Source organism: Macaca nemestrina, chromosome 11 (genome assembly GCF_043159975.1).
Source record: "Macaca nemestrina isolate mMacNem1 chromosome 11, mMacNem.hap1, whole genome shotgun sequence".
Taxonomy (NCBI): Eukaryota; Metazoa; Chordata; class Mammalia; order Primates; family Cercopithecidae; genus Macaca; species Macaca nemestrina.
In genome coordinates, this window is record NC_092135.1 from 62,511,372 (window position 1) to 62,537,153 (window position 25,782).

At 39.8% G+C, this 25,782-nt stretch overlaps 1 protein-coding gene across 1 annotated transcript in view; it reads right to left on the reverse strand.

Moving 5' to 3' along the window:
• The window catches only part of LOC105483372 (growth factor receptor bound protein 14), a 128,371-nt gene extending 109,550 nt beyond the window's left edge, over positions 1–18,821 (reverse strand). Inside the window, exons 1-2 of the mRNA XM_071072864.1 lie at positions 18,458–18,821; positions 17,057–17,189 (exon numbers count right to left, since the gene is read on the reverse strand). Of these exons, the coding sequence (XP_070928965.1) occupies positions 17,057–17,189; positions 18,458–18,648 (324 nt within the window). The 5' untranslated portion in view covers positions 18,649–18,821. The remainder of the gene's footprint in view (positions 1–17,056; positions 17,190–18,457) is intronic.
• Positions 18,822–25,782: the final 6,961 nt, after the last annotated feature.

Here is a 25,782-nt window from a genome sequence, read left to right on the forward strand (position 1 = left end):
AATATAGTCTTTCTTTTAACTTTTGAATGAAGATGCTAACATCTTCTATACCTGTGAACATATAAGGAAATCCTGAGAGAGATGATGACTGAAATTAACAAAATTCAATAATATCTTGACATGCTGGAATAATAGGTCAAAACTGAGATTTACACAGGGATGGAGGCAGTATCCTGAAAAAAATGTGCAATTATTTTTTCCTTACAATTATAGACAAACTTAGTTTACATGTACTTCATAAGAAAGCATTATAAAGGGATTTTATTGATTATAAGCTAATGAGATCACTATCACTGAAAATGCTCAAGAGGAGATGATATGGATGATCATCTACCAAATATTTTAAAAACAAATCCTACTCTAGGTGGGAGTGTTATCTGAAACTTCTGTTCATTCAGCAAGTATATACAGAAGACTTAGTATGTGCCCGGCACAAGGCTAGAATCCAGAATCCAAGCCAACTGGTCCCTATTGCCCCCAGAGATCCCTGGATTGTGGAACACTGATAATGCAATGTAATTGACCTGGTATATTATCCCTAAGCAGGGACCTAACACATATCTGGTACAGGAAGAGAAATTCTCGCAGCTGAGTCTTCAAAGATATATTATTTGAAGCTAGCTATTTAAAGATTAAGGAAAAGAGATATGCAGGAAGACTGAACATCTATCTCATGTAAAGATCAGAGTCAAGTAAGAAAAAGAAAGACTTTGTACAAAACTAAAAAAAAAAAAAATTAAGTGTGGTCAAAGCATGGAGTATAAGAAGGAAAGGGTTAGAGGCATGAATAGAGAGGTGGTCCAGCTGCACAGTACCTCAAGGTACCATTTAAATCAGTATCTAAAGAGTGAGGGGGATCCATGGAATGGTTTTAGGAGTAAGATAATTTGATTAGCCACTTAACATTATTGCCTCCACCTATGAAAAGGGGAACTTAATACATGATCAAAAAAATGTTAAAAAGCTTTGGGAAAAGAAAAGATGATTAATAAGTGCTGCTAGTATGAATGGATGGTCATTTGATAAAAAATCAAATTCCTATCAGAAAAAAATAAATCGTGCTGTGTCAAAAACCCAAGTGTGAAAAGTAAAACATAAAAACGACTACACGAGGCCAGGTGTGGTGGCTCACGCCAGTAATCCCAGCACTTTAGGAGGCTGAGGCAGGAGGATCACCTGAGGCCAGGAGTTTGAGACCAGCCCGGCCAACACAATGAAACCCCATCTCTGCTAAAAACACAAAAATTAGTTGGGTGTGGCGGCGGGCATCTGTAATTCCAGCTACTTGGGAGTCTGAGGCAGGAGAATCACTTGAACCCAGAGGCAGAGGCTGCAGTGAGCTGAGATCGAGCCACTGCACTCTAGCCTGGGTGACAGAGTGAGACACCACGTCAAAAAAAAAAAAAAAAAATGACTAGATGAAAAAATATTCATGACAGAGAGGGAAAAAAATCCTTAAATAAGACACACAAAAGTACAAAACTAGATTTAACTAAATTAAAACAAAAATATTCTGTATCATAAGAAACACCATAAACAAAGTTAAAGCAAGTCACAATTACTGAGAAAAGATAATTGCAATGTTTACAATTGCAAAAAGGTAGCTATCAATACCATATAAAGGATTCTTACAAGTCATTTAAAAAAATACAAACAATGTGATAGAATAATACAGGTAATCCACAAGGAAGAAACGAGAATGGACAGAAGCAAATAAAAAGATGCTCAACCTTACAAATAATCAAGGTAATGCAAATGAACACAGTAATTAAATTTCATTACACTCACCACATTGGCAAAAACTTTAAATTCTGAAAATACCAGCTGTTGACGAGAAAGTGTGGAAATGGAGACGCATATAGTGCTGGTGGGCACAGCCACTTTGGAGAGGAATTTGGCAACACCTAGTGAAACTGAACACGCACCTGTCTACAGCCAAGCAATTCTACCTCTAAATACATACCATAGAGAAACCCTTGCACACAGGCACAAAGATGTATAGTATAGTGTGGTTTTTAATGATGGAAATGGAGAAATTCTCAGTTTTCTTCAATGGGTAAACAAAAAATTATGGTACATGCATACAATGAAATAAAATTAAAATAAGTGATTTCTATTTATTCATATGGATGAATCAAAAATGTCAAATGAAAATAAGTTGCAGAGATAGACATACAATATATGTTTAAATACATCATTAGGACATATTATAGTATTATATGGTGTAAAGGCATAAAAACATGGAAAGAAAGGATACTCACCAACCTCAGAACAGTGGTTTCCTCACAGCAGGAAAAAGGGGAAATAAAATGGGATTGAGAACAAAGACACAAAGAGGAAACAATCATGTATGAACAATCTCTTCTTTCTTCAAAAAAAAAAAAAACAGATTAGTTCTCTAACTGTTTGGAATTACTTCATGGTGAGAATCCTAGTGTTACATGCAACAACATGGATAGATTTCCAAAACAGGCTAAGTGAAAGAAATCAGATGCAAAAGGTCACATACTATGTGATTCCATTTTAATGAAATATCCATACTAGGTAAATCCATACAAACAGAATGCAGATTTGTGGTTGTGAGGGGCCAAGAGGGAGAAGAGAATGGGGAATGTCTATTCAACGGGTATAGAATTTTCTCTGGGGGCAATGAAAATGTTTTGAAACTAGACAAAGGAGATGGTGATACAACACTGTGGATGCACTTATGTCAGTAAATGGTAAATACCAGGTAAATTGTAAATGCCAGTAAATTGTAGATTTGGGAATGGCTAATGCCATGCTTAATGAATTTTACCTCCTTAATAAACATGTGTAAGCATACAACACCTCTAGGAGTAGAAAACTACTAAAAATAGAGAATCAGTGAGGGAAGTCTCCAAGTAATTATGTAAGAGATGATTTGACCTGAGCTGTTGCAACAGCAGAGAAGTTTTGAAAAGTGGATAAACCCAAGAGTTGTTCTTCCCAAAGGACTTGGTACCCAACTGGATGAGGAGAGAGAAATAAAGAAGAGCCAAAGATGAACTAAGATAATCTTATTTTATAGTACAGGCAGAGTATATTCTATTTCCAGGGAAGGAAAACATGAGAGAAGAAGCAAGTTTAAGAGGAAAAGTATTCACTTGTTTTGGAACCTGGTAAGTTTGAGATGTCTACGGGCTGTATAAATGAAGATATCCAGCAGGCAGCCCAGTATACAGATCTAGCCTAGACTTACATGCACACTGCAATTGAGGCCATGGAAGTAGATGAGATCATCCTGGCAGTAAAATGAAAACAAGAAGTTCTAGGACAAAACCCTAAGGAATACCAACACTCAGATCCTACAACAGAACCTTTAAGAGGCAGAAGTCAAGAAAGTATTTCAAGAAGGAAAAAGCAGTCAAAATGTCTAAAACTGCTGAGACATCAACACAAAGACTAAAAAGTAGGTCTTCGGGAATAAGGTGGTCTTCAGAGACTTTAGTTGAGAGCTATTTCCTGCTACGCTGCAAAAAAGTAGAGTAGGAAAACAGTTCAAATATTTAAAATCCAATATCTTGAATAGTAGTGATATAGATGCCAATAAAATCAGGAAGTTCTAGAAAGGACTATGGCTAGAGAAGAAAGTGATAACCAACCCTCATGAGAGTTACAAGGAGCCACTTCCCACAGAAATGAAAACTACACTAGCACTTCTCAAATGTTTCCACCAGAAATACCCAATATGCAAAAGAAAGTAATTGTACAGTTTTTGCCATCTCAGGGTAAGAATATCTGAGGTATATAATTTGTTCTTAAAAATTCATGCACATTATGTATTCTACTCATAAAGACAGGAATGTTTATTTTAATATAAGAATGTTTCTCCCATATTTTCAATTAAAGTTAATGTTCCAAAAAGGTGTTCCATGTTTATCATGCAACTTCCCATATGGCCCTCCCACAATCCCCACACATCCCATATGCATATATGCATCTTATACTCCCACTTGGAGAAATATGGAGGAGGTTCATCGTTCCACAAGAGTGATTGCCCCTAGAAATTCCTTTTAGAAATCATTTGCCACAACACAATACCCACAAACCCCTACGTGACTTGTAATCATTTCTTCTTTCCATTTTTCTTAAAATTACATCCTTCAACTTTAAAAGCCTGTTTCAGGCCAGGCGCGGTGGCTCAAGCCTGTAATCCCAGCACTTTGGGAGGCCGAGACGGGCGGATCACGAGGTCAGGAGATCGAGACTATCCTGGCTAACACGGTGAAACCCCGTCTCTACTAAAAAATACAAAAAACTAGCCGGGCGAGGTGTCAGGCGCCTGTAGTCCCAGCTACTCGGGAGGCTGAGGTAGGAGAATGGTGTAAACCCAGGATGCGGAGCTTGCAGTGAGCTGAGATCTGGCCACTGCACTCCAGCCTGGGCGACAGAGGCAGACTCTGTCTCAAAAAATATAAAAGTATGTTTCAGATATCATGGAACTTGGCGGTTAAATCTGTATTGAAGAGACTTTTATTAGGACTCCTCTTTATCTTTCTTGACCAAAGAGTCAATTAATTTATAAAGTACTCTATACATGGAGGTTGACCCAATACCTTTAAATATTTAGTCATTTTTCTCTGAACCTCTCCCATATCTTTCCCAAGGTGCAGGCATGGTGTCGTAAAGGGCCCCTTACACTTCTGGGACAAAGGCAGGTTTCGCCTAAATGAGGTCATTAAAACAAAACATCAAGTTCCCAGTGCCCTAAGATTCCAAGCCAATGACCTACAGAGTGTTCCAGCTGATCTTAATTTCCTTGGCACAGCACAGTAAGAGTACTGTAATATAATGCAAAATAGCTCTAAAGAGAAACTAGATACTGGCTAGAGTCTTGCCAATACACAGCTAAATAATACCAAAGTAGCCCTTTCATCTGAATACTGTGTTTCACACACATATGTCACCCTTCCCAGGAATGAAAGTAATCTTCCACTGTGAATGTGGGTTGATTGAAAAGCTTTTACTGGACTCAGCCCCATAAAGTATGTATGCTTTTTAACTGGCATACATGTGCTGCTAAGACTGAAAATGCTTACAAGGGAACCAAAGAGACAAAAAACAGAACCCATTCTGACCAAGGGTAATCCAAATTTAGAATGTGCTTATAGTGGTAAATCAATACTCAAACGTTTATCCTCACTAGGCTCTTTTTTAACATCTAACAATATCAGACTCTTCCTGGAAAATGAACTAAATTTCACTTTTCAAAGTTTCTTTGCACATTCATTATCATTTATATTAAAATATCAGTACGTTTCCAAATATTCTCTCCCTTAATAACAATGACTTCCCTGCTCTTTATCCATTGATTTCTCCATTTATTTATTCTTCCATTCAGCAAAAATTTACTGAGGACCTGTGAAGTGCCAGGCATTATTCTACACGCTAGAGATTGAATAAATAAAACTTACTCAATTAAAAAGTAGTTCCTGTCTTCACAGAGCTTACGTTCTACTGGGGAAAGACAGTAGATGAATGCATATATATGTGAATGTAACACAAGTCAGATAATAATAAATGCTAAAATTAAACTGAGTGAGGGAGAAGAGGGAGCACAGAGGTGGTGGAAGGCAATGTTAATCTTTGAACTCCATCAGAGCTAAAATAATCTTCAATAATCTGTTAACCAGCAAATCAGTTAAGGACCTCGTATAATACAACTGAAAATGACAAATTAGAAACCATCTGACTTGATAAAGATTTGTCACCCAGATTCATTCATTTTATCAATTTCTGAATAGTTTCAGCAAAGCTTTACCATCAACAAAGCTTTACCATTAGCCATTCATGATTTTTTACTCTTCAACTTAAATGTACTTTGTTCAAATTAATACACTCAGAAAATGTGTTAATTTTATCATACCTTGGTCAAACCAAACCAGGTTCGTGCCTTGGACAAATGGAAAAAAAACAAAAGAGAAAACTTAAATTAATACAGAACTAAGAGTTCTGGGGAGTATGATGAAGTGCTAGCAAGTACATAGAATTCCTTTGGCAATTGTGTTACTGTACATTTTCACCACTGGGTTTCAGCTTTTGGATATAACTAAATAAAAATCAAGCATAAAATTAGAAATAGTTCCATTAAATGTAGTAGTCACCATGATAAAAATTTCTTATGTTTTTCAGGAATGCAAATGGTATATACACATTAAAAAAAATTAGTCCAGTAGCTAGCTAGCATACCATTTTTTAGGCATTAGAAAATATTAAAATATTTTATGATAAAATAGGATGTGAATTGACTGGAATTGGAATAAAGAGTTTATCATATGATTTGCTAAAATAGATTTAAGTACAATATTGAATAACACACACAAAATTTGAAAGAAATCATGTACATATTTTCTTTTAGAGTTTTAACCAATTTATCTTGAAAACTTGGTAATCCCCAAAAAGATTTCTATTAATGTTTTAAAAAATTAGTTGCTAACTATGGCAGATGCTGTGGCACACCATCCAAACTAACCCCCTTCAAGATTGAAGCACTCACTGTTAGAGTATCAACCACTAAGACCTGTGGCTAAGGCCTCCTTGACTGCCATTGCACTATGCTAAAGAAAGCGCCATGCCCAAGTGCTGACATTTCCTACACAGCCCAGCACCTGTGCCCTAATTCTGAACAATTCTGTAGGGCCAATCCAGCTCCAGAGTTCTCCTATGGGATCAACTGGATATTTGCTGTGGCTGTGCTGCAGCCCAACTTCTTCCTGTGTCCATTCCTACAAGTATTGTTTCCACAAGCTCTCCCCAGCAAACTTCCTGCAGGCAAACCTGTGCTCCAAGTCTATTCCCACGTAACCTTACCGGCAGCACTAACCTATATCATATCAGGTGTTTGTAGGTGCATTTTCTTTCAGCTTTTATAGGATTTATTTGCATTTACAAATATATATTTCTTATATAAATTACATAAATTCAGTACACTTATAGGATTTCTTTCAGCATCCTATAAATATGTACCAAGAATAGCACATAATACATTTAAACACATGACAAAAGGCCATTTCAGCAATCAATATTTCTCACTAATGCGCTCCTTGCTTTGCTCTTAAGAAGTTCTCCCTCAAGGGTTATTATATATTCTTTGACAACAGTCAGGACATGGAAGAACTGAAGTCAAAAACTGAAAAATGAAAATTGTGATTACTCCCATCACACCATCGTCTATCTGAATTCAAAATATTTCAACACTGGTCAAAATCCTCATTTCTACCATGATTCACCCTTAACAGAAAGAGGCTTAAGGCATTAAAAAGGAACTCCGTATTTGTGATATTTTGATTAACCATTAAAGGAAGCCTTCCCTGTGTGTGATGCCCTGGAGGTTAACATGCCCCAGGGTAATGCACCGTGAGCAGGTTACTGGGAGCATAGGTGGGTTCTCAGGAAGTGAAAACTGATTCTTTTAAATCTATGTTTGTACAACCCTTGGAAAATCTTCATGTATTTTCAAAGGGTATATGTCTCCCCACTTCCATGTGATGAACACTGACCTAAATAATTCACCACTGACATTAATTCTTAATAATTAAAACATTTGCTAGCATATACTTCTTGCTCTGAGAGACTCATACTATAAACCTAACTGATATCTCCACTTAATCTTTTCTAAAGCTGTGGATCTTATGAACATGCAGTAAACTTAGAGAAAGTATAGCAGTTCACTGAGCACTCACTTATAATTATATAAAAAAAAATCTATAAAATCAGAAATATCTTGATTACACGTGATCAAATTTTCATGTGTGTTAAATGAAAGCAAAAGATACGCACTTTTAAAATCCAATTAGTCCAAGATCTAGATTCAATTTTATTTTTGCATTACAAAGAAATAATTGTCAAGAAAAAATTTTTTAAAATAAAAATAAAATTTATTTTGGTAAATAGAATCTGTTAATGAAATTTAATTTTATTCTAATTTAATGAAGATGACTGATCATGATTAGAATATGTCAAAATATAATTTGATAAAATTAATTTTAACTATGGATCTTCAGTAATCCATTTACTCATTCATTCTTTCCATGAAAGAACCCAAGAACAATAAAACCAAGATAACTCACATAGAGGGAAAAAGAATAAAACTACACCAAACAGATAAATGAGACAATTCGGATTATGGTAAGTGCAACCAAGGAAACAAACTGAGAAATGTGATGGGAAAAAAAATTTAAAAAAAAAACAAACAGGCTACATTTAGGCTGGTCAAAACAAAATCTCCTTGATTAGATGACCTTATACTGAAATCTAGAGAAAAAAGAGGAATCAGGTATGTCAAGAGCCAGGGAAAGAGGTTCTAGACTCAGACAACAACCAAGATATAGTCTTTGAGATAGAAAAGAAAGTTTGCTAAGTTCACAAATAGATAGGGCTGTGGCTGGAGTCTAACGAACAAAGGGTAGAATGTACATGAGGTTTAAGAGGTAGCCAGGGACAAAACCATGGAGAGTACTGTCAGTCAAAGTAAGAAATGTAGATTTCATTGTAAGGTATTAAAATGTTTAAAACCAGGAAATGACATGCTGTGATTTACATTTCTGAAAATTCCCTATAACAAGTGCATGTAGGCCGGGCGCGGTGGCTCACGCCTGTAATCCCAGCACTTTGGGAGGCCGAGACGGGCGGATCACGAGGTCAGGAGATCGAGACCATCCTGGCTAACACTATGAAACCCCGTCTCCACTAAAAATACAAAAAAAAAATTAGCCGGGCGTGGTGGCGGCGCCTGTAGTCCCAGCTACTCGGGAGGCTGAGGCAGGAGAATGGCGGGAACCCGGGAGGCGGAGCTTGCAGTGAGCCGAGATCGCGCCACTGCACTCCAGCCTGGGCGACAGAGCGAGACTCCGCCTCAAAAAAAAAAAAACAAAAAAACAAAAAAACAAGTGCATGTAGAATGAACCAAGATAAGCTAACAAAGAAGAAAGGAGGCCATTTATGGGGCTCCTGTAGGTGAGAAGACAATGGCTAAATTAGGATGATAGCAGCAGAGGTGGGGAGATGTATACAGATTCAAGCATACTTTGATGAAAAATGTAGCAGTTCTTAACAAGAACAGAAAGGGGACTCCTTGAATTTTTGGCTTAAGTAATCAAATAGATGATTTGAGGGTGGAGCAAGATAAATTTAGAGAACCCAGAGGTTATGACCACCCCATACCTATTAAGCCAGGCAGAGTCAAACGTGTATTGCACGTATGCCAGTCTCAAGTGGTCACATCTTATCTCATATCCTTATTTCTAAGTTTAGATACTTGGTCCTGTACTTTCACTTCACCACTCAAGCTGGCTCCTACCAGATGTGATTCCTTTTCTGATTCTTCGTCTAATATTTGAACTTTGACTTTGATGCAGTTTCTACTTTAACCAGACCCTTCTGCCCCAATTATTTCTATGAATGTGACTCCTGGGCTCTTTGTCCTATGGCACCCCAAACATACGTTTTATCACAGAAAACTGTGGTCACTATACGGGAATACCTGAACAGAGGCTGAGAGGGAGCTTCTAGGGCTAGTGGAACAGAAGAAACCCTGCTTTCCGCGACTCCTATATCCACTGCACAGGAGTCATTACTGCTTCTGGAGCCATTAGAATCACTTGCTCTAGGAATCCAATAAAATTGTAGAGCTCTCAGGCACAGAGAGGGCGAGCAATGGGCTGATACGACACCCCTCATCTGCAGTAGGACCACATTAAAAACTAGGTTTGCTGATTCCTGTTCCAATATCTTTCAATCACATCATATTGACTCACATCTTTCCGCAGAAGCAATTTTTAAAACGGTGCATGCAATGTTGTAAGAGTACTATACTTTGGAGCCATTACGGATTTTAAGGCTTTGGCCTGACAATCTAACTACTGCATGTAACATTACATCTGTGGAAAAATGTATATGAATAAACAGCCAATTTATTAAAGATCTTTTGGAATACAAGCATTTGTAAACTGGTTAAGCATATTAAAGCTCCTATTTGTGTTTATTTTTTCTGTGACTTTGAAAAAATGTTAAATGAGTAGGCCAAAGAAAAGGACAAGAAATAGAGGATGTTCTCCCTCTGTGAGCCCTGCCATTTCTCTTCTAAGTTAATCCTGAACCCTCTCTTTCTACTCCCTTGTCTTGGTAAAGACTTGTGGCCATTTCCTGGGGTCTCCCTTGAGCTGACCTTTATCTGGAATGCCAAAAGGACAATTCTCAGGTCTGCTTACCACTACTGAAATACACATAAGTATATACTTATACAATAAAGTTTATTACTATTTGATATAAGCTGACATTTTTTCAAAGCAATATCCATAAGACTGCAGAAACCTTTTTTATATTAATTAAAATCCACATTTATATTGAACCATGGATGACTCCAATTTTCTTTCTCTTGACAGAACATATTATATGCCCCTAGGGAAAAACAAACCAGAAGCTGAGATTTCAATAAAGTTAAAAAGAAAAACCCATATTGTAGATAAAGCTTGGACTGCAAACGTACCCTGCAAATTAACCAAAAATTAGAGGCAATCTTCAAACTGGAAATAAAACCTTGACAAACAGAAGATCTGCTAGGGGATTTAAGTTTTAAAATAGGAAAAGAAAACTATCTTCTCCTACAATGAAGGAAACTAGCATAAGGTGGGAAGGATCCTGAGTTGGTAACTCCTGTCATCAGACGTTAAGGAACCTCAGTAAGATGTAAGCTCAGGACAATGGACAAGGAAGCTGAACATCCCTGAAGGGTGACATCAATTGAAACTACTGCCCAATAAGTATGTTTCATAAACATTAAGTGAATTGAGACAAAGGAACTGGACACTCTGAACTGGGTACGTTAAGTCAAATAAACCAATTGGTGGATCACCATACATCATATAAATATTATTAGAATTAGTTTTTGTGTCCTGTTTGAGATCTTTTTTTTTTTTCACCCTAGGACACTAGCTGTTCATTGTTTCCTCCCTGCCTCCATATGCCATACCTACTAAACCTGTACCTCCTTCTCACATGTTACCCCACCTGTGCAGACTGAACAGTGGTCCAGGGCCTTCTGTCCCTTTAGTCACATCTGATTGAACAGGAGCTGGACACACTGGACTAACATACCTCTCCAGATACAGTTTCCAGTCAGTTACCAAGTACTGAATCACTAATAGGAGGAAAACTTGGGAGCAGCCACTCGGGGCCGCAGGTGTGGACATGAAATCAGGGCAAGCAAGACTGCAGAGAAATGTCAAAGATGATGTGAATTTGCAAGGAGAGGCAGAGACTATGAGGTATGTTTGCGGGAGAACAAAAGAGAGAGAATAGAGAAAGTGGTTGCCTTGATTTTTGCTGACTTTCTTGTTCCCAATTCTAGCCTCTCATGAGACCAGTGACCTTTTGGCCTTCAGGTACTACAACATAACCTTTCAGGCTGGTTCATTTGAGGCTCTGTTTTGTCCGAACAATCAATACCTGGCTAAAATACCAACTAAAGGCCATTTGTAACATTCTCACCTTTGTCAATGAAACAGAATTGTCCTCAGTTTTGAAAGGTCCAACTGCCCCAGTTTGAAAATGGCAGAGAATAAGAGTAGCACTTATTTGTATCCATGTCAAAGAGAAAAAGAATATAAAAAATCAAATTCCTATAACCTTCCCCAGAACATTCTTATTTTGTGGGTCTTGCAAGAGGTCCAAGTATCCATATTTTTAATAAGCATCCCTGCTGATTCTGAGGAAGGTGATTTAATGACCACACTTTGAGAAGCACAGCTGTAAAGGCTGCTTCAACGCTGCTACAAAGATCTGTACACTTTCAAATTCTTCTCCCAAAAAATTATATTCATCAAGTGCCAGCATTTAAAGGCTGCAAATTGCCGTTGGAAAGATAGATTTGTTTGAAACCCTAATAGGAGAGAGTATTGTTTCTATTATTCTTTCTGCATATATGTTTTGTTTCCAATTAAATGGGATTTTGTAAAATAGCTCAGAGGGTCTAAATACAATTTATGATGTTGTTTCCATCTAAAAATGAATTTAAACTTCCAAAGAGCTAATTTGCAGACATTTGAAAGCTAAGCAGTTTGTAATTTGAGAATTTCATGAGCCATTCCAACTGAGAAAATTCAATTATGAATGGTTTTAGATGATACCAAGGAATTACTGTTATTTCTGTTAGGGAATAATGGCATTTGGGTTATAAAAGAAAATTCATTTTTCAGAGATGAATATGAAACTACATAGAGATGCAATGATGGGGTGTCCAGGATTTACTTCAAAGTACTTTAGCAAAGAAAATAAAAGTTTTAAAAAAGAAATGGATGGAGCAAATGAGGCAAAATCTTGATAATTGCTGAGTCTGGAAAAACTACAATATGTACATAGGGTTTCTCTTCTTTTACTTCTGTGTATACGAGAAAAATAAGTACATGAAATTTCAGTTAATGTAGCAGTCACATAAGATTCCTATAGGACCACACATACAAGTTCGGCATGTCCAAATTGGGATAATTACTGGCATCAAAAAGGAATGATATGAGAGGCCTTTTAATTTGGGGACAGAGATCTACTTATCCTTTGAAAGTCCGTGACACGGTAGAGAAAAAAGAAATAAAAGGCAGCGCAAATGGAAAACTAATTTTTTAATTATTTGAGATAAATTTTTATTTTTCTGAGATATACAAGAAAAGGCTTAATTTAATAAAGAATAAACTAGAAACAGTGTGGTGAGGGACAAGACACATTGAGACATGATATTCTTTTTGATCTCCCTTTATTTAAACTGTGGAAGCATGGGCAAATCCCTTCTGGTTTTTGCATATTCTTTTTGTAATCTCAAAATGCAGGTGACATACTCACTTTCTTGTGTTCCTATGAAATAATATCCTGTGGACTGTAAACTACATACAAAAGCTGGTCATTAATAATACTAATAAATTTTATTTGATAATAAAATCAAATATTTGATAGATTTCTCAGAACAATTTTAGGAAGAAGATGGAGAAGAAAGCTAGAAGAGAAAACATAGTTACATTTCAGGAAGAAATAAAAAGAGGAATTCCAGGTCTTTAGAGGAATATTAACCAACGGCATTTGTCTCCCCTGTTCTTCTTGTGTTATGAGGAGAGTTATAACTAACAACACTGGTATACATGTATTATTATACTATTCTTATTTACAGTCCTCCCTTTCTTTATAAATTGTACCTGCCTAAAAAAGGACTGTCAAAGTCTCAAGAAATCCAGATTTCAGGTGCTGGCTGTGCCACATAGCATTCCTTAAATTCAAATTACACATCTCTAAAAGAAGAACATTGGAATAGAAGATCTGAAAAATCCCATCCAACTCAAACATTTCCTGACACAGTTTTTCATAGTATTTTTTAAATCTCTAAAGCCTTCAGAGGCTTTATTCTTACTTAGTTGTACAACATAGTCCTGGGAAGCAATTAACCAGAGCTACTACACATGCTATGTCCACGCACAAAAGTTACCTAGGGGTTGACACACAAAACAAGAACTGATTCTGCTGCAAGAGCTAAATAAAGATTTCTAACTCTTTGCTTTTCTTCAAACAATAGGTGTTTAGGGTTCATTATTAACAGATGATTTCCTTATACATTTAAATCAGAAATTAGAAAAAAGAGATTAAGTTCATAATGGAAGTCACTTTTAAAATAAGTAACTTTTCTGGACCATGTATGTAAGGGAAGGTATACTTTAAATTTGCTTTATTGGTAAACACAGAGAAAGATGCCTAGGAAATCTGGCCATCATTATAAAAAGAGGGAAAGGGAATAAAGAATATGGATTCTCTCTCATTCTAGCTTTCATTTAAAAATAATAGTACTGAAAGCCTCCAGTATTGTACACTTTGGGACATTTTATTTGCAAAAAGTGATAAAGCATATTCCATTTGTGGCTTCAATGCACTTTACCACTCATGCATTATGTAGGCATCTCAAATAGTAAACAAAATTTATGATTTGTAAGATGATTTTTGACTGTGATTTTTAAAGGCCAGATGAAATTTAACATTTTTAGTCTCGACTCACTCAAATTTTCTGCTCATTGATTTGTAAATAACAAGTACAATTATTTTCTTCACTTTTTCTATGAGGAGAAAAGAATCACTGAAATGACTTGAATGGTTAAACAGGACAAATGAGAGAAAATATAAAGTAAAGAGACATCTTCTCCTATAATATTTCAACCATAAGTAATACTCAGTAGAACATATCGCAGAGTCACTTACGTCATCTCAACTGAAGGTTACAGATAAACTGGGCCAAAACAGCATCTTATAAAAGGGTAATATGTGTCACAAAGGTACTGAGTTGGGGAACTCACTTACATACAGTCATCTATTCTCAAAACCTTCCTCATTTCAAAGAACTGAGTGTGTTCAAAGAAACTAAAACAAAAGGATCAGTTCTAAATGCAAAGTCTAGGTGGGGGGAAAAGGAAACATAAAAGAAAGAAAAAAGCAGCCTCCCTCTTCCTCAACTTTGGGGTACCCTTGTCTTCTTAGAGATCTCAACCCTTGGGCCAAGGAAGAGATCAGCAAGAAGGGCCCTTCAAAGGTGGGGACAGCCCTCTGGGATTGATCTTTAAAAATCAGGCGGGGACTGTCTACTCAGGAAACAGCACAGCTGTGTGTGTGAACACAGTGCTCTCTGAGAAGGTCACTGTGGACACAGAATACGAGGCCAGAGCAGGAAACCTATTGGGGTCAATAACAATATCACCTTTTCCCCATTTCTAGTTTGCTTCCCCCCCACCCCCATTTTCCAATTTAAACTTGATCTGAGGAAATGTCATCAATCTCTAAGACATCTTACTCTAGTCTGATGACTATCGACACTTAGGGCACATCCTACCTTAATCCTGGCACTTTATCCACTCTTTCTCTTTTGTCCCCTATACTAACATAAGCACACCAACACCTCTTCTCACTTTCTATTCAAAACAAACCCTGCATCGTCAACAAATCTCTTAGACACAGGCATTCTGCAAGTGTCCATTCATAGCATCAAAGTGAGTCAGCCCAGATCTCTTTCCCTTTACTTCCTGTCTGGTTCAGGCTCCACCCCCTACCACAACCCCGGATCAAAGCCCCATCTTTTAAATATATCTTGCATGGTATTGTTGCTTAGCTAGCAGCCTTACTGCCTAGGATGTTGTGAGAAACATAGCAGGCCCTTAGTAATTTGGGAACTACCTATTAAATTCTTCCAGATGACCATTATGTCATCATCAGACATTTCCTTTTCTTACTCTGGCTCAAGGACAATCCAGAATTATTTCTTTTTTTTTAGGAGGAAGGGGACAGAGTCTCGCTCTTTCGCCCAGGGTGGAGTGCAGTGTCACAATCTCAGTTCACTGCAGCCTCCACCTCCTGGGTTCAAGCGATTCTCCTGCCTCAGCCTCCTGAGTAGCTGGGACTACAGGTGTGCACCACCACACCCAGCTAATTTTTGTGTTTTTAGTAGAGACGGGGTTTCACAATGTTGGCCAGGATGGTCTCGATCTCCTGACCTCGTGATCCGCCACCTCGGCCTCCCAAAGTGCTGGGATTACTGGGATTACAGGCGTGAGCCACCACACCTGGCCTCTTCCCCCCCCCCCCCCAACTACCATGGCACACAGTCAAATCTATTATCCTTATTTCCATTTTCTATCCAAACCAAAAAGTCAACTCTCAAAGAGCTTGGAAGTTTCACTAGGGCTGTTTTTTTTTCCCTTGGGATCTGACCTTAAACCTTACCCTGATAATAAAGGTCTCAAGAGAGTCTCCTCTTTATCTCCCCAAGCAAAGTTACAGTCCCACCCACTTAAGGGTTTATTTCCCCTTTCAAAGATGCCAATTCAGAACACAGTTCTGCTTCTAGAAAAATTTACTCCCATTTTCTCCAGTCCTTACCCAAAATCATGTGTTCCAAGTGACTTCAAACCTCTCCCCCAAAAAGTATATACACAGGGCTTCCATCAAATATATTTCCTACTGTCTCTATCATTGCTGTATATGATCAAGAATTCATCTGCTTCCTAAGGTATTTCCTTCATTCCTAAAAATATAAACACACACAGTTGAACCCATCAGAGGTAATAACGGTGCAGAAATAAAAAAGAGAACAATAGATGCAGAAAAATGGCCAACTGTCTTGTCCTCTCTGTTCATTATCCTTCTCCCATTGCAAGCATCTGGCTATTTTAATTTACTGTTTCCACCCTTGTAAGAACAAGGTGCATTTTGTTTAGTGAGGCTTCTCTTTGTTTTGCTGGGTCAAAACTAGAAGAAAGTATATGACAAGAGATGAATTATTCTATGATATACTCATTATTTTCCCCTCCAAATGTATAGCCATGATGTATTTTCTGTTAGTTGCTTGGTCCTTAAAATCTAATTTGCTTAAGTCAGTCCCAAACTAGAAACTTGAAAAAGAGAAAATCATAAAAATATGGTCCTCAGTCTTCTAAGTATCACTTACAAGTCATCTATCTTCTGCAGCCAGAGTCTCCAAACTGAGGAATCTACTGAAATGAAGACATGTTGACCCTAAACTCTAAGTACCTTTTGCCACAGCATCACTCTATCACTTTCCTTTAGTAAATGAGGTTGGCTTGGGTTGGAAATGTGAAAAATTAAACGAAGTATTAAATGAATCAGTCAATCCCCTTCTCACCCCACTACCACTGCCCACCCCGCCGCAGCCTCTGCCCACCCCGCCGCAGCCTCTGCCCAATTCCTGGCTTAAAAATGATCATCTCTCCTACCTATCTTGTGAATGATCATTGCTGCCAACCACTGCACTTTATATATATCCTCTGTTTTAATCCATTCCAAGACCCTCGGAGGCAGGTTTGAACATTCCCATTATACAGCTTAAAAAAATGAGGCCCTAAATGGAAAATAATGCCAAAGGACCATGTCAGTCAACAGAGATATTTAACAGAGCCCATGCTAATCCTTTGTTAATACTGTGGATTACAGAACAATCTTAAAGACTGTATGGATTCAGAACTCCTAAGATATTTGAATTTTAAAATTTAAAAATGCATACCTGTTTTTTCCTTGAATTTGCTTTGGGAAACAGGTCTGCTGACAACACAGATGTAAATGGAGAACAGCATAGCTCAGGAAAAGGGTTTGGAATAGATGGCATTTCCGGAACATCAAGATCTTTCTTTTTTCTCCTACAGTAAGAGAACATAGGATGTAATTTACATAAAACAGAATGTAAAATATAATTGCTGTCAGGATTAAAAAGTGTGCTAAGGCGAACATGTACCACTCTGTGACAAAGCTCATATTATATAAAGTATACAGAAAAGGTCTGTGATATACTTTCTATGGGTCAAAATATAGTATGTTAATTACATACAAACAAATCTCCTATAGTTCCTCTCTCTCTCTCTCTGTCTCTCTCTCTTCCCCCACCCCCTTCCTTCTCTCTCTCTTTTGCCTTTAAATCACCAGGCATAGAAACTCCATCAGTTTGATAATTTTCCTGAAACAGAGATATAGACTATACAATTACTAATCGAAACATCATCCTGAGGAGTCAGACATTGTTATGCATCCATGATATTGTCTCTAAGTTGCATTTAGTGCATTCGTCCTTATATTTTACTAATCACTTTGGGAAGTTATGATTTATTAATTATAGCTGTGGTTCATCTCACTTCAAATTTCATTCACAATGTTGCCCACACACAGTCTGTTGATTTTCAAGTGCTTATAGATATTAAATAGCAAGGTAGTGTTTTGGGGAGGTAAGTTAATAGAACTTGCTAATATAAATGTACTATAGTCCACTGGAGAGTAATTTTAACTTCACTGAAGTTGGAGTGCTTTGAAAATCAGGGGAAAAAAGTAACATTTAAATGTATCAATATAAAGGACTATAGATTTTTGTATTGTTGTAACCTTTTTTTTTCCCGAAATTATGTGCAACCCTAAAGGCACTTAGTGTTGAATGCTATGGAGATTGGGAAACCCTTTAAAGCCTCTGTTCTTTCCTGCTGAACAGCAAGACTGCTCAAATGTCAATCTATGCTTTGCTTCTACAGGGTCGCTCTAAGACTCTATGTGGGAGGTGAATACATTTATGCTACAATTTTCTAAAATATATAAAATAAAATAGAGTTTACTTTGTGAAAATGCAGGGCCACGAAGGAACAGAAGGTGATCAACCTGCAGCCTGACCTCCTAGTTTCACACCGATGGGCAGAGGCGAGAGAGATGAGAGCTCTCAATGAAACGGTGATGCTATTTATAAGGCGCTGTGAGATCGCAATGTCCTGCTGATCCAGTAGGAGCCAGCTCAAAGGGGATTGTCTTCAGAGACTTTTACAAACTTGGCCCAGCTCTGGGCACATGGCTCACCCCCTAGGACCGCCTCCTCACCCCGTCGCCTGCTGCCTAGCCAGGACACTCCCCCGCGCCCTCCAGGGTTGCCTACCTGTCTGCAGCACAGCCGCGGGTCCCGTCCGGAGGGGGCAGGAGCGCTCCCGCGTGCAGCCAGGGGCCCGGCGCCAGGTCGTGGGCGTCGCCCCTCCCCTGGGCAGCGCCGCACACCTGGGCGGCCAGCGGCGAATCCCGGGCAGCCGCCCTGCCCGCGGCGCTCTGCCCATCTTGCAGGGAAGTGGTCATTGTCGCCGGCCGGGGGGCTCGGGCGTCATGGGACACTCGGCGCGTGGGGAGAAGGGGACCGCGCGGCCGGAGGCGAGGTGCCGGCTAGGCAGCCCGAGCGCTCTGCAGGTGTGGTGGCCTCGCAGCCTGCGCTCGGAGCCCCGGCGGCTGAGACACGCTGCCGAGCAATCTGCGAGGCGGCGGGGGAGGGGAGGGGGCGGAGGAGGAGGGTGGGGAGAGGGGAGGAGCGGCCGGTGGGTGGGGGCCGCGGGCGGCGGGGCGAGCCGCGGAGGGGGCTGGGAGGGCGCGAGAGCGTCCGGCCGGCCCCGCGCGTGGCCCGGGGCGCTCGGGGCCGCTGGCATCGCTCCCGCGCCGTCCGATCCGGGACGCGAGGCCGGGACCGCCGCCTCCCCAGGTGGGCACCGGGGCGCAAGACTGAGCCCAGGGTCTGGGCGGCCCGGCGCCGCTGAAGGCGGAGACCCAGCAGAGCGGGCTCTCCCCCTGGGCTTGCCGGGAGGACCGCAGGCGGGACAGGGGTCTGCGCAGCCCTGACCCTCATACCCTTGCATTCTTCCTGCTCTGCCATCTGAGATCACCTAAGCTGTTGCTGGGCCGCCATGACAGTCCCTACCGGGCCAGGAGGGCAGGAGGCCAGGGCACCAGGGGGCTGGGTTTGCCCCAGTCCTTCCCCACGTGCCTCTTCTTCCATGCACTTCGCAGCCAAAGATTGGGGGGTTGGTGGGGAGCAAAGAGTCCAATCATTATAGAAAACTACTGATATTTTGAGAATTCTCAGTAAAGCATGAGTAAACCCGTAGCTGTCTGGAATTAGAAAGACTATTCGTTTTATGGTAATGAGAGAAGCTTACATTAATGAATTCCAGGTTGCCTTAGGCTACCTATTCCATCCCCTCAACAGCTCCATAAATTAGATGTTTATCTCATTTTACACAAAAGGAAACTGAGGCTCAAAGCCATCGAGTACCTTGCACTAGTAACATAGCACTAGTAGCTGGTGCAGTCAATATTCCAACCCAGAAACTTCTCAAAAACCCAGACTGTTTGAAATAGTAATGGCATTATCATGCTCACCCTCTGAGATGCAGCAGCCCTACTCTGAAATGCTGGGTGATCCTGTTTCTGCTCTTCCGGTGAGTGTGGCCGTCCCTATGCACTGCTGAGGATTTCCAAATGTTTCACAGGGTCTTTGTTCTTTGACCAAATTGGGTAATATCTGTCCCTGGCATCTGCTTTACCAGGTTTTCTTAATTTCAACAACCTCTGCCCAGGGAAAGGTAAACATTGCCTCCAGAAGAAAGTAGCAGCCCCCCTCCCCCATCTCAGTGCATCCTCGCCCACCGAGGCACCGACCACTAGAGAAGCCCAGGGGTCACTAATTCCCAGCCTATGAGGAAATCTGGGGCACCCCGTGAAGACAGAAAATTCTTGAGTCACAGTTCAGGGAATCCAAGTTCTTTATTTTCCTAATGTCAAAATTAAGGCACAAAAGTGACCTGGGGCACAGTGGGTGTGATCTCTGGGATCTTTTATACCAGGGGTCCCCAATCCCTGGGCCCTGGACCACAACATACTAGTCCATGGACTGTGAGGAACCAGGCGTCGCCGCAGGAGGTGAGCGTCTGGTGAACCAGAATTACCGCGAGAGCTCTGTCTCCTGTCAGATCAGCTGGGCATTAGATTTTCATAAGAGAGCGAACCCTATTGGTGAACCTTGCCTGCCAGGGATCTAGGTTGCTCCTTATGAGAAACTAACAAATGCCTGATGATCTGAGGTGGAACAGTTTCATCCCGAAACCATCACCCCCACCCCACCTCCGATCGGTGGAAAAATTTTCTTCCATGAAACCGGTCCCTGATGCCAAAAAGGCTGGGGACACTGCAGTTTATACAATACGTTGGCTAAGCTAGGACAAAATGGTGATTCTCCTTCTCAGGAAAAAATAAAAATACTAATCGTGGTGATGACTAACATTATTGACACGTGTGCCAGACAAAGCCCTCACTCACATCTAGTTCTCTGAATTACAGATTCTATGCCTGGGTTTAAGTGAATTTAATTTAAAAGCTTACAGATATACTGAGGTTATTCCAGCGAAAAATAAATGAGGTATGTAGTTGCAGACAACTTGAACTAAAGAAACAAAGAAATAAGTAAACTTTAATCATTATCATCATTATCCCAATTTTATCTAGAACTCTTGCAAGCAGCCACTTCTCTCTAATAATGTACTTCAGCACATGAATTAGTGGCTGAAGTTTATACTGTCTCCACTCCCAACAACACACACTCTCTCTCTCTCTCCCTCCCCCCCTCCCCGCCCTTCCCCTCTCTTACACACACACACACACACACACACACACACACACACACACACACGGGGGGGAAGGGGGGAGACAGAGAGAGAGAGAAAGAGAGAGAGCACACTTTTGATGTTTTTTTTTTTTTCTTGGAGAAAGGGATAGGTGGATATTGCATGTGTCTTTGGAATCACTGGAAGTGCTATTTCCCAGTGGTGCATCCCGCTCCACATCCTAGCGTAATTGCCATAATTTCTTAACCTCAGGAAAGAGCATTCCTTGGTTGGAAAGATATCTCTATTTTGTCTCCCCTTTCCAGGCATTCTCCTATTTAGTGGAAATCCAGGGAGGGCCAACTGGCAGGCTTTATGCTCGTAATCCGACCCCCATGGGTAGAAATTGTAATCCCTGGCCGGGCGCGGTGGCTCAAGCCTGTAATCCCAGCACTTTGGGAGGCCGAGGCGGGCGGATCACAAGGTCAGGAGATCGAGACCACAGTGAAACCCCGTCTCTACTAAAAATACAAAAAATTAGCCGGGCGCGGTGGCGGGCGCCTGTAGTCCCAGCTACTCAGGAGGCTGAGGCAGGAGAATGGCGGGAACCCGGGAGGCGGAGCTTGCAGTGAGCCGAGATCGCGCCACTGCACTCCAGCCTGGGCAACAGCGTGAGACTCCGTCTCAAAAAAAAAAAAAAAAAAAAAAAAAAAGAAATTGTAATCCCTGAGATTACCAGGGGCAAAAAGAAAAAGAACAGGTCTCTGAGAATGAAAAACTAAATAATTTTGTCTTGTAGCACTAAATGTTACATTTACTCCCAGTAACACCTTGAGAATCTGTACCAAGAGTTTATAGAATTAGCTCATTCACATCTTTGAAGCAAGTCAATAAAGGAACTAGGTTTTTTTTTTTTATCCAAGTGGTTTACAAGAAATGATTCTAAATAAAGAACTATGCAGTATAAAAGGTACAGAATCCTGTCAGACCTGCTACAGCCTAAGAAAATAGAGGTATTTTTCTATAAAAGAGAAGTTTTTTAAAAGAGAAATTTTCATCCTCATAATGGACAGATTTCTGAAACAATACAGCAGATATGTGGGTACCAAAGAGCAATATCAGTCCCCTGGGTGGCTGTCCTCCTTTTGGACTTGGGCCTGTAAAATTGTAGAGAAGCAGCTTGTCCCCTGGCCCCTTTTCTCCGTGGGCCTTTTCTACTCTTTGTACCTCCCTTTCCTGTCTTTCCTCAGGAATCCCAGTCTTTCTATCCCTCCTGGAAAATGTGTCTTCATTGCATTCCTCTCTCCCTCTGCTCATCAATTAAATTTCTTAACCCTTTGTATTGTGAAAGATAACACACATACAGAAAAGAAGGTCATAAACAACAATGTATAATGGCTTATCACAAGGAAAATACTGATGTCAGGTCGTGAAATGGACTCATGTCAGCCTTCCAGAAACTCCTCTTTTGTCCCTCCCTCCAATTCAAAGTTTCTTTCTTTCTCTTTCTTTCTTTCTTTTTGCTTTCTTTCTTTCTTTCTTTCTTTCTTTCTTTCTTTCTTTCTTTCTTTCTTTCTTTCTTTTCTTTCTTTTTCTTCTTTCTTTCTTTCTCTCTTCTTTCTTTCTCTTTCTTTTCTTTCTTGCTCTTTCTTTTCTTTCTTTCTCTTTCTTTTCTCTCTCTCTCTCTCTTGTCTTCCTCTCTTCCTTTCTTTCTTTCCTTTTATTTTGCAGTGTCTCTGTCGCCCAGACTGGAGTGCAGTGGCAGGAACATAGCTCACTGCAGTCTTGACATCCCAAGCTCAAGCAATCCAGCCACCTCAGCCTCCCAAATAGCTGAGACCACAGGCACATGCCACCACATCCAGTCCTTTCCTTTTAGTAGAGACGAGGTCTCACCATGTTGCCCAAGTTGGTCTCAAACTCCTGGGCTCAAGCAATCCTCCCTCTACAGCCTTCCGAAGTACTGAGATTACAGACTTCAGCCACCACTCCCAGCCCAATTCAAATGTTCAGAATAATCAAATCCTTCTTTTTGTTTATAGTTTACACCTAACTATCCATCCCTAAACAAAATAGATTAGGTTTTCTAGATTTGGTCTTTATATAAATGCAATCATACTGTTTGGCCCCTTTATGTTTGACTTGGTTCCCTTAATATTTCATTTGTAGTATTCTTCCATGCTGTTGCAAGTAGCTGTAGTCTTTTTGTTTTTCTATTGTATGTAATACCACAATTTACTTATCCATTTTACTGCAGGAAGATATCTAGGCTGTTTCCAGCTTTGACTATTATTAATACTGCCACAATGCACATTTTTGCACACTTCCCTTGGTACGCGTAGGCATGCACTTCTGGGAGGTATACATGTAGGAGTGGCATTGTGAGGTCATCGTATATATATGTATGTTTGGTTTTAGTAGACATTGCAGTTTACCGAATTGTTTGTATTGATTTTTATCACTACCAGGAATGCATAAGCTTTCCCAGTTCTTCACATCCTTGACAATTAGAAGTGTCACAGTAGACATTCTGATGAGTGCATAGCAGTATCTCATTGTGGAATTTGACTTTTCTTTATGACTAATGAGTTTGAGCAATTTTTTCTATGATTAGTTGCCATTTGGACATCCTCTTTTTTTTTTTTTTTTTTTTTTTTCTTTTTTGTGAGTTGGAGTCTCGTTCTGTTTCCCAGGCTGGAGTTCAGTGACACAAACATGGCTCAGCTCACTGAAGCCTCAACCTCCTGGGCTCAAGCAATCCTCCCTCCTTGGGTTCCCAAAGTGCTGGAATTACAGGCGTGAGCCACAGAGCCTGGCCTGGACATCTCTTTGGATGGACCAATCCAAATCTCTTGCTCATTCTTATGATGAGTCATTTGTCTTTTTCTTACTCACTTATGAGTTATTTTTAAGTTCTGTTTTTATCTTATGGTGTTGAGGTATATAGGTTGTTTTTTATTAATATAAATAAGTAATATCACAGCCTCACTCATAGAAAAGACTATCCTATCCTCACAGCTTTGCAGTGGCTCCTTTGTCATAATTCAGTTGCTGATCTACCCATCGGTCTGCTCTGGGCTCTGTCCTCTATTCCACTAGTTTATTTACCAATATTTATGTCAATATCACATTGCCGTAATCATGATTTATAACAAGTCTTAATACTCAATGGGGCAGGGCTTTTCATTCTGTTCTTCAAGATGGATTCTTCAAGATAGTCACCGGCACAGATCTTAGTCTTAGTTCTGATCTCAAAGGGATGGGTATTAAATATGATATCATATATTTATCACAGATATCCTTTATCAGAGAGAAAGATTCCCTCATTTTCCTTGTTTGCTAAGAATTTTTATTATGAATGAATATTGAACATTATTAAATCAACTTTTCTGCCTCTAGAGTTGATCATATGGTTTTTCTCCATCATTCTATCTATTAAAGTTGTTAACTATGTTGACTTTTTTGGGCGGGTGGGAATGGAGTCTCGCTCTGTCCCCCGGGCTAGAGTGCAGTGGTGTGATCTCTGCTCACTGCAAGTTCCGCCTCCCGGGTTCACGCCATTCTCCTGCCTCAGCCTCCTGAGTAGCTGGGACTACAGGCGCCTGCCACCATGCCCAGCTAATTTTTTTGTATTTTTAGTAGAGACGGGGTTTCACCGTGTTAGCCAGGATGGTCTCGATCTCCTGACCTCATGATCCTCCCACCTTGGCCTCCCAAATCCGGTGGATTACAGGAGTAAGCCACCGAGCCTGGCCTAACTATGTTGACTTTTTTAATGATAAACTGAGTGTACATTCATAGGATAAACCTTACTCATATCTCTACATACATTTAATAAGATTGCTAATATTTTGTTTACACATTTTTGCACCTATGTTCACGAGTGAGATTGGCCTGAATTTTTCTTTCTCATAATATTCTTCTGAGATGTTTTTATAGGGTAATGATGGCCTTGTTAAAAGTGGAGAGTTTTCCCTCTTTTTCTTTCTTTGAAGAGTTTATACATATTATTTCTTATATAAACTGTGTTATTTCTTCCTTAATAGTTAATAAAAATTACTTGTTAAGCCATCAGACCCTGTCGTTCTCTTTGTGGAAAAGTTTTTAATAAATGACTCAATATCTTTAATAGTTATAGGAGTATTCCAAATTCTCATTTTTTTCTACTGTTAATTTTGACAAGTAGCATTTACTAGGAATGTATCTATTTCATCTAAATTTTAAACTTTTTAATATCTGAAGGCTTTACTGTGCTTCCCTATGCCCATTCCTGACATTAGATATTAGTGCTTTCTCTCCTTTTTTCTTGATTATATTCACCAGAGTTTATCAAGTTTTTAAGCTTTTCAAAAATAACCTTATTTTTCATTTGTGTTTTATTTTGTTAATTTCTATACCTTTTTTGTTTTTGTTTTTGTTTCTTTTGAGATGGAGTCTTGCTCTGTCGCCCAGGCTGGAGTGCAGTGGCACGATATCAGCTCACTGCAACCCCTGCCTCTCCGGTTCAAGCAATTCTCCTACTTCAGCCTCCCCAGTAGCTGGGATTACAGGCACCCACCACCACGCCCAGTTAATTTTTTGTACTTTTAATAGAGATGAGGTTTCACTATGTTGGGCAGGCTGGTCTCGAACTCCTGACCTCAGGCGATCCACCCACCTCAGTCTCCCAAAGTGCTGGGATTACAAGCGTGAGCCACTGCTCCTGACTTATTTCCCTCCTTCTTTTTTTGGTTTTATTTGTGATTATTTTTTGCTGATTTTCTAAATATTTTACATGGATGCTTATGGCTTATTGACGTTTAGCTTTCCTTATTTTCTAATATTTACATTTAAAGACATTCAT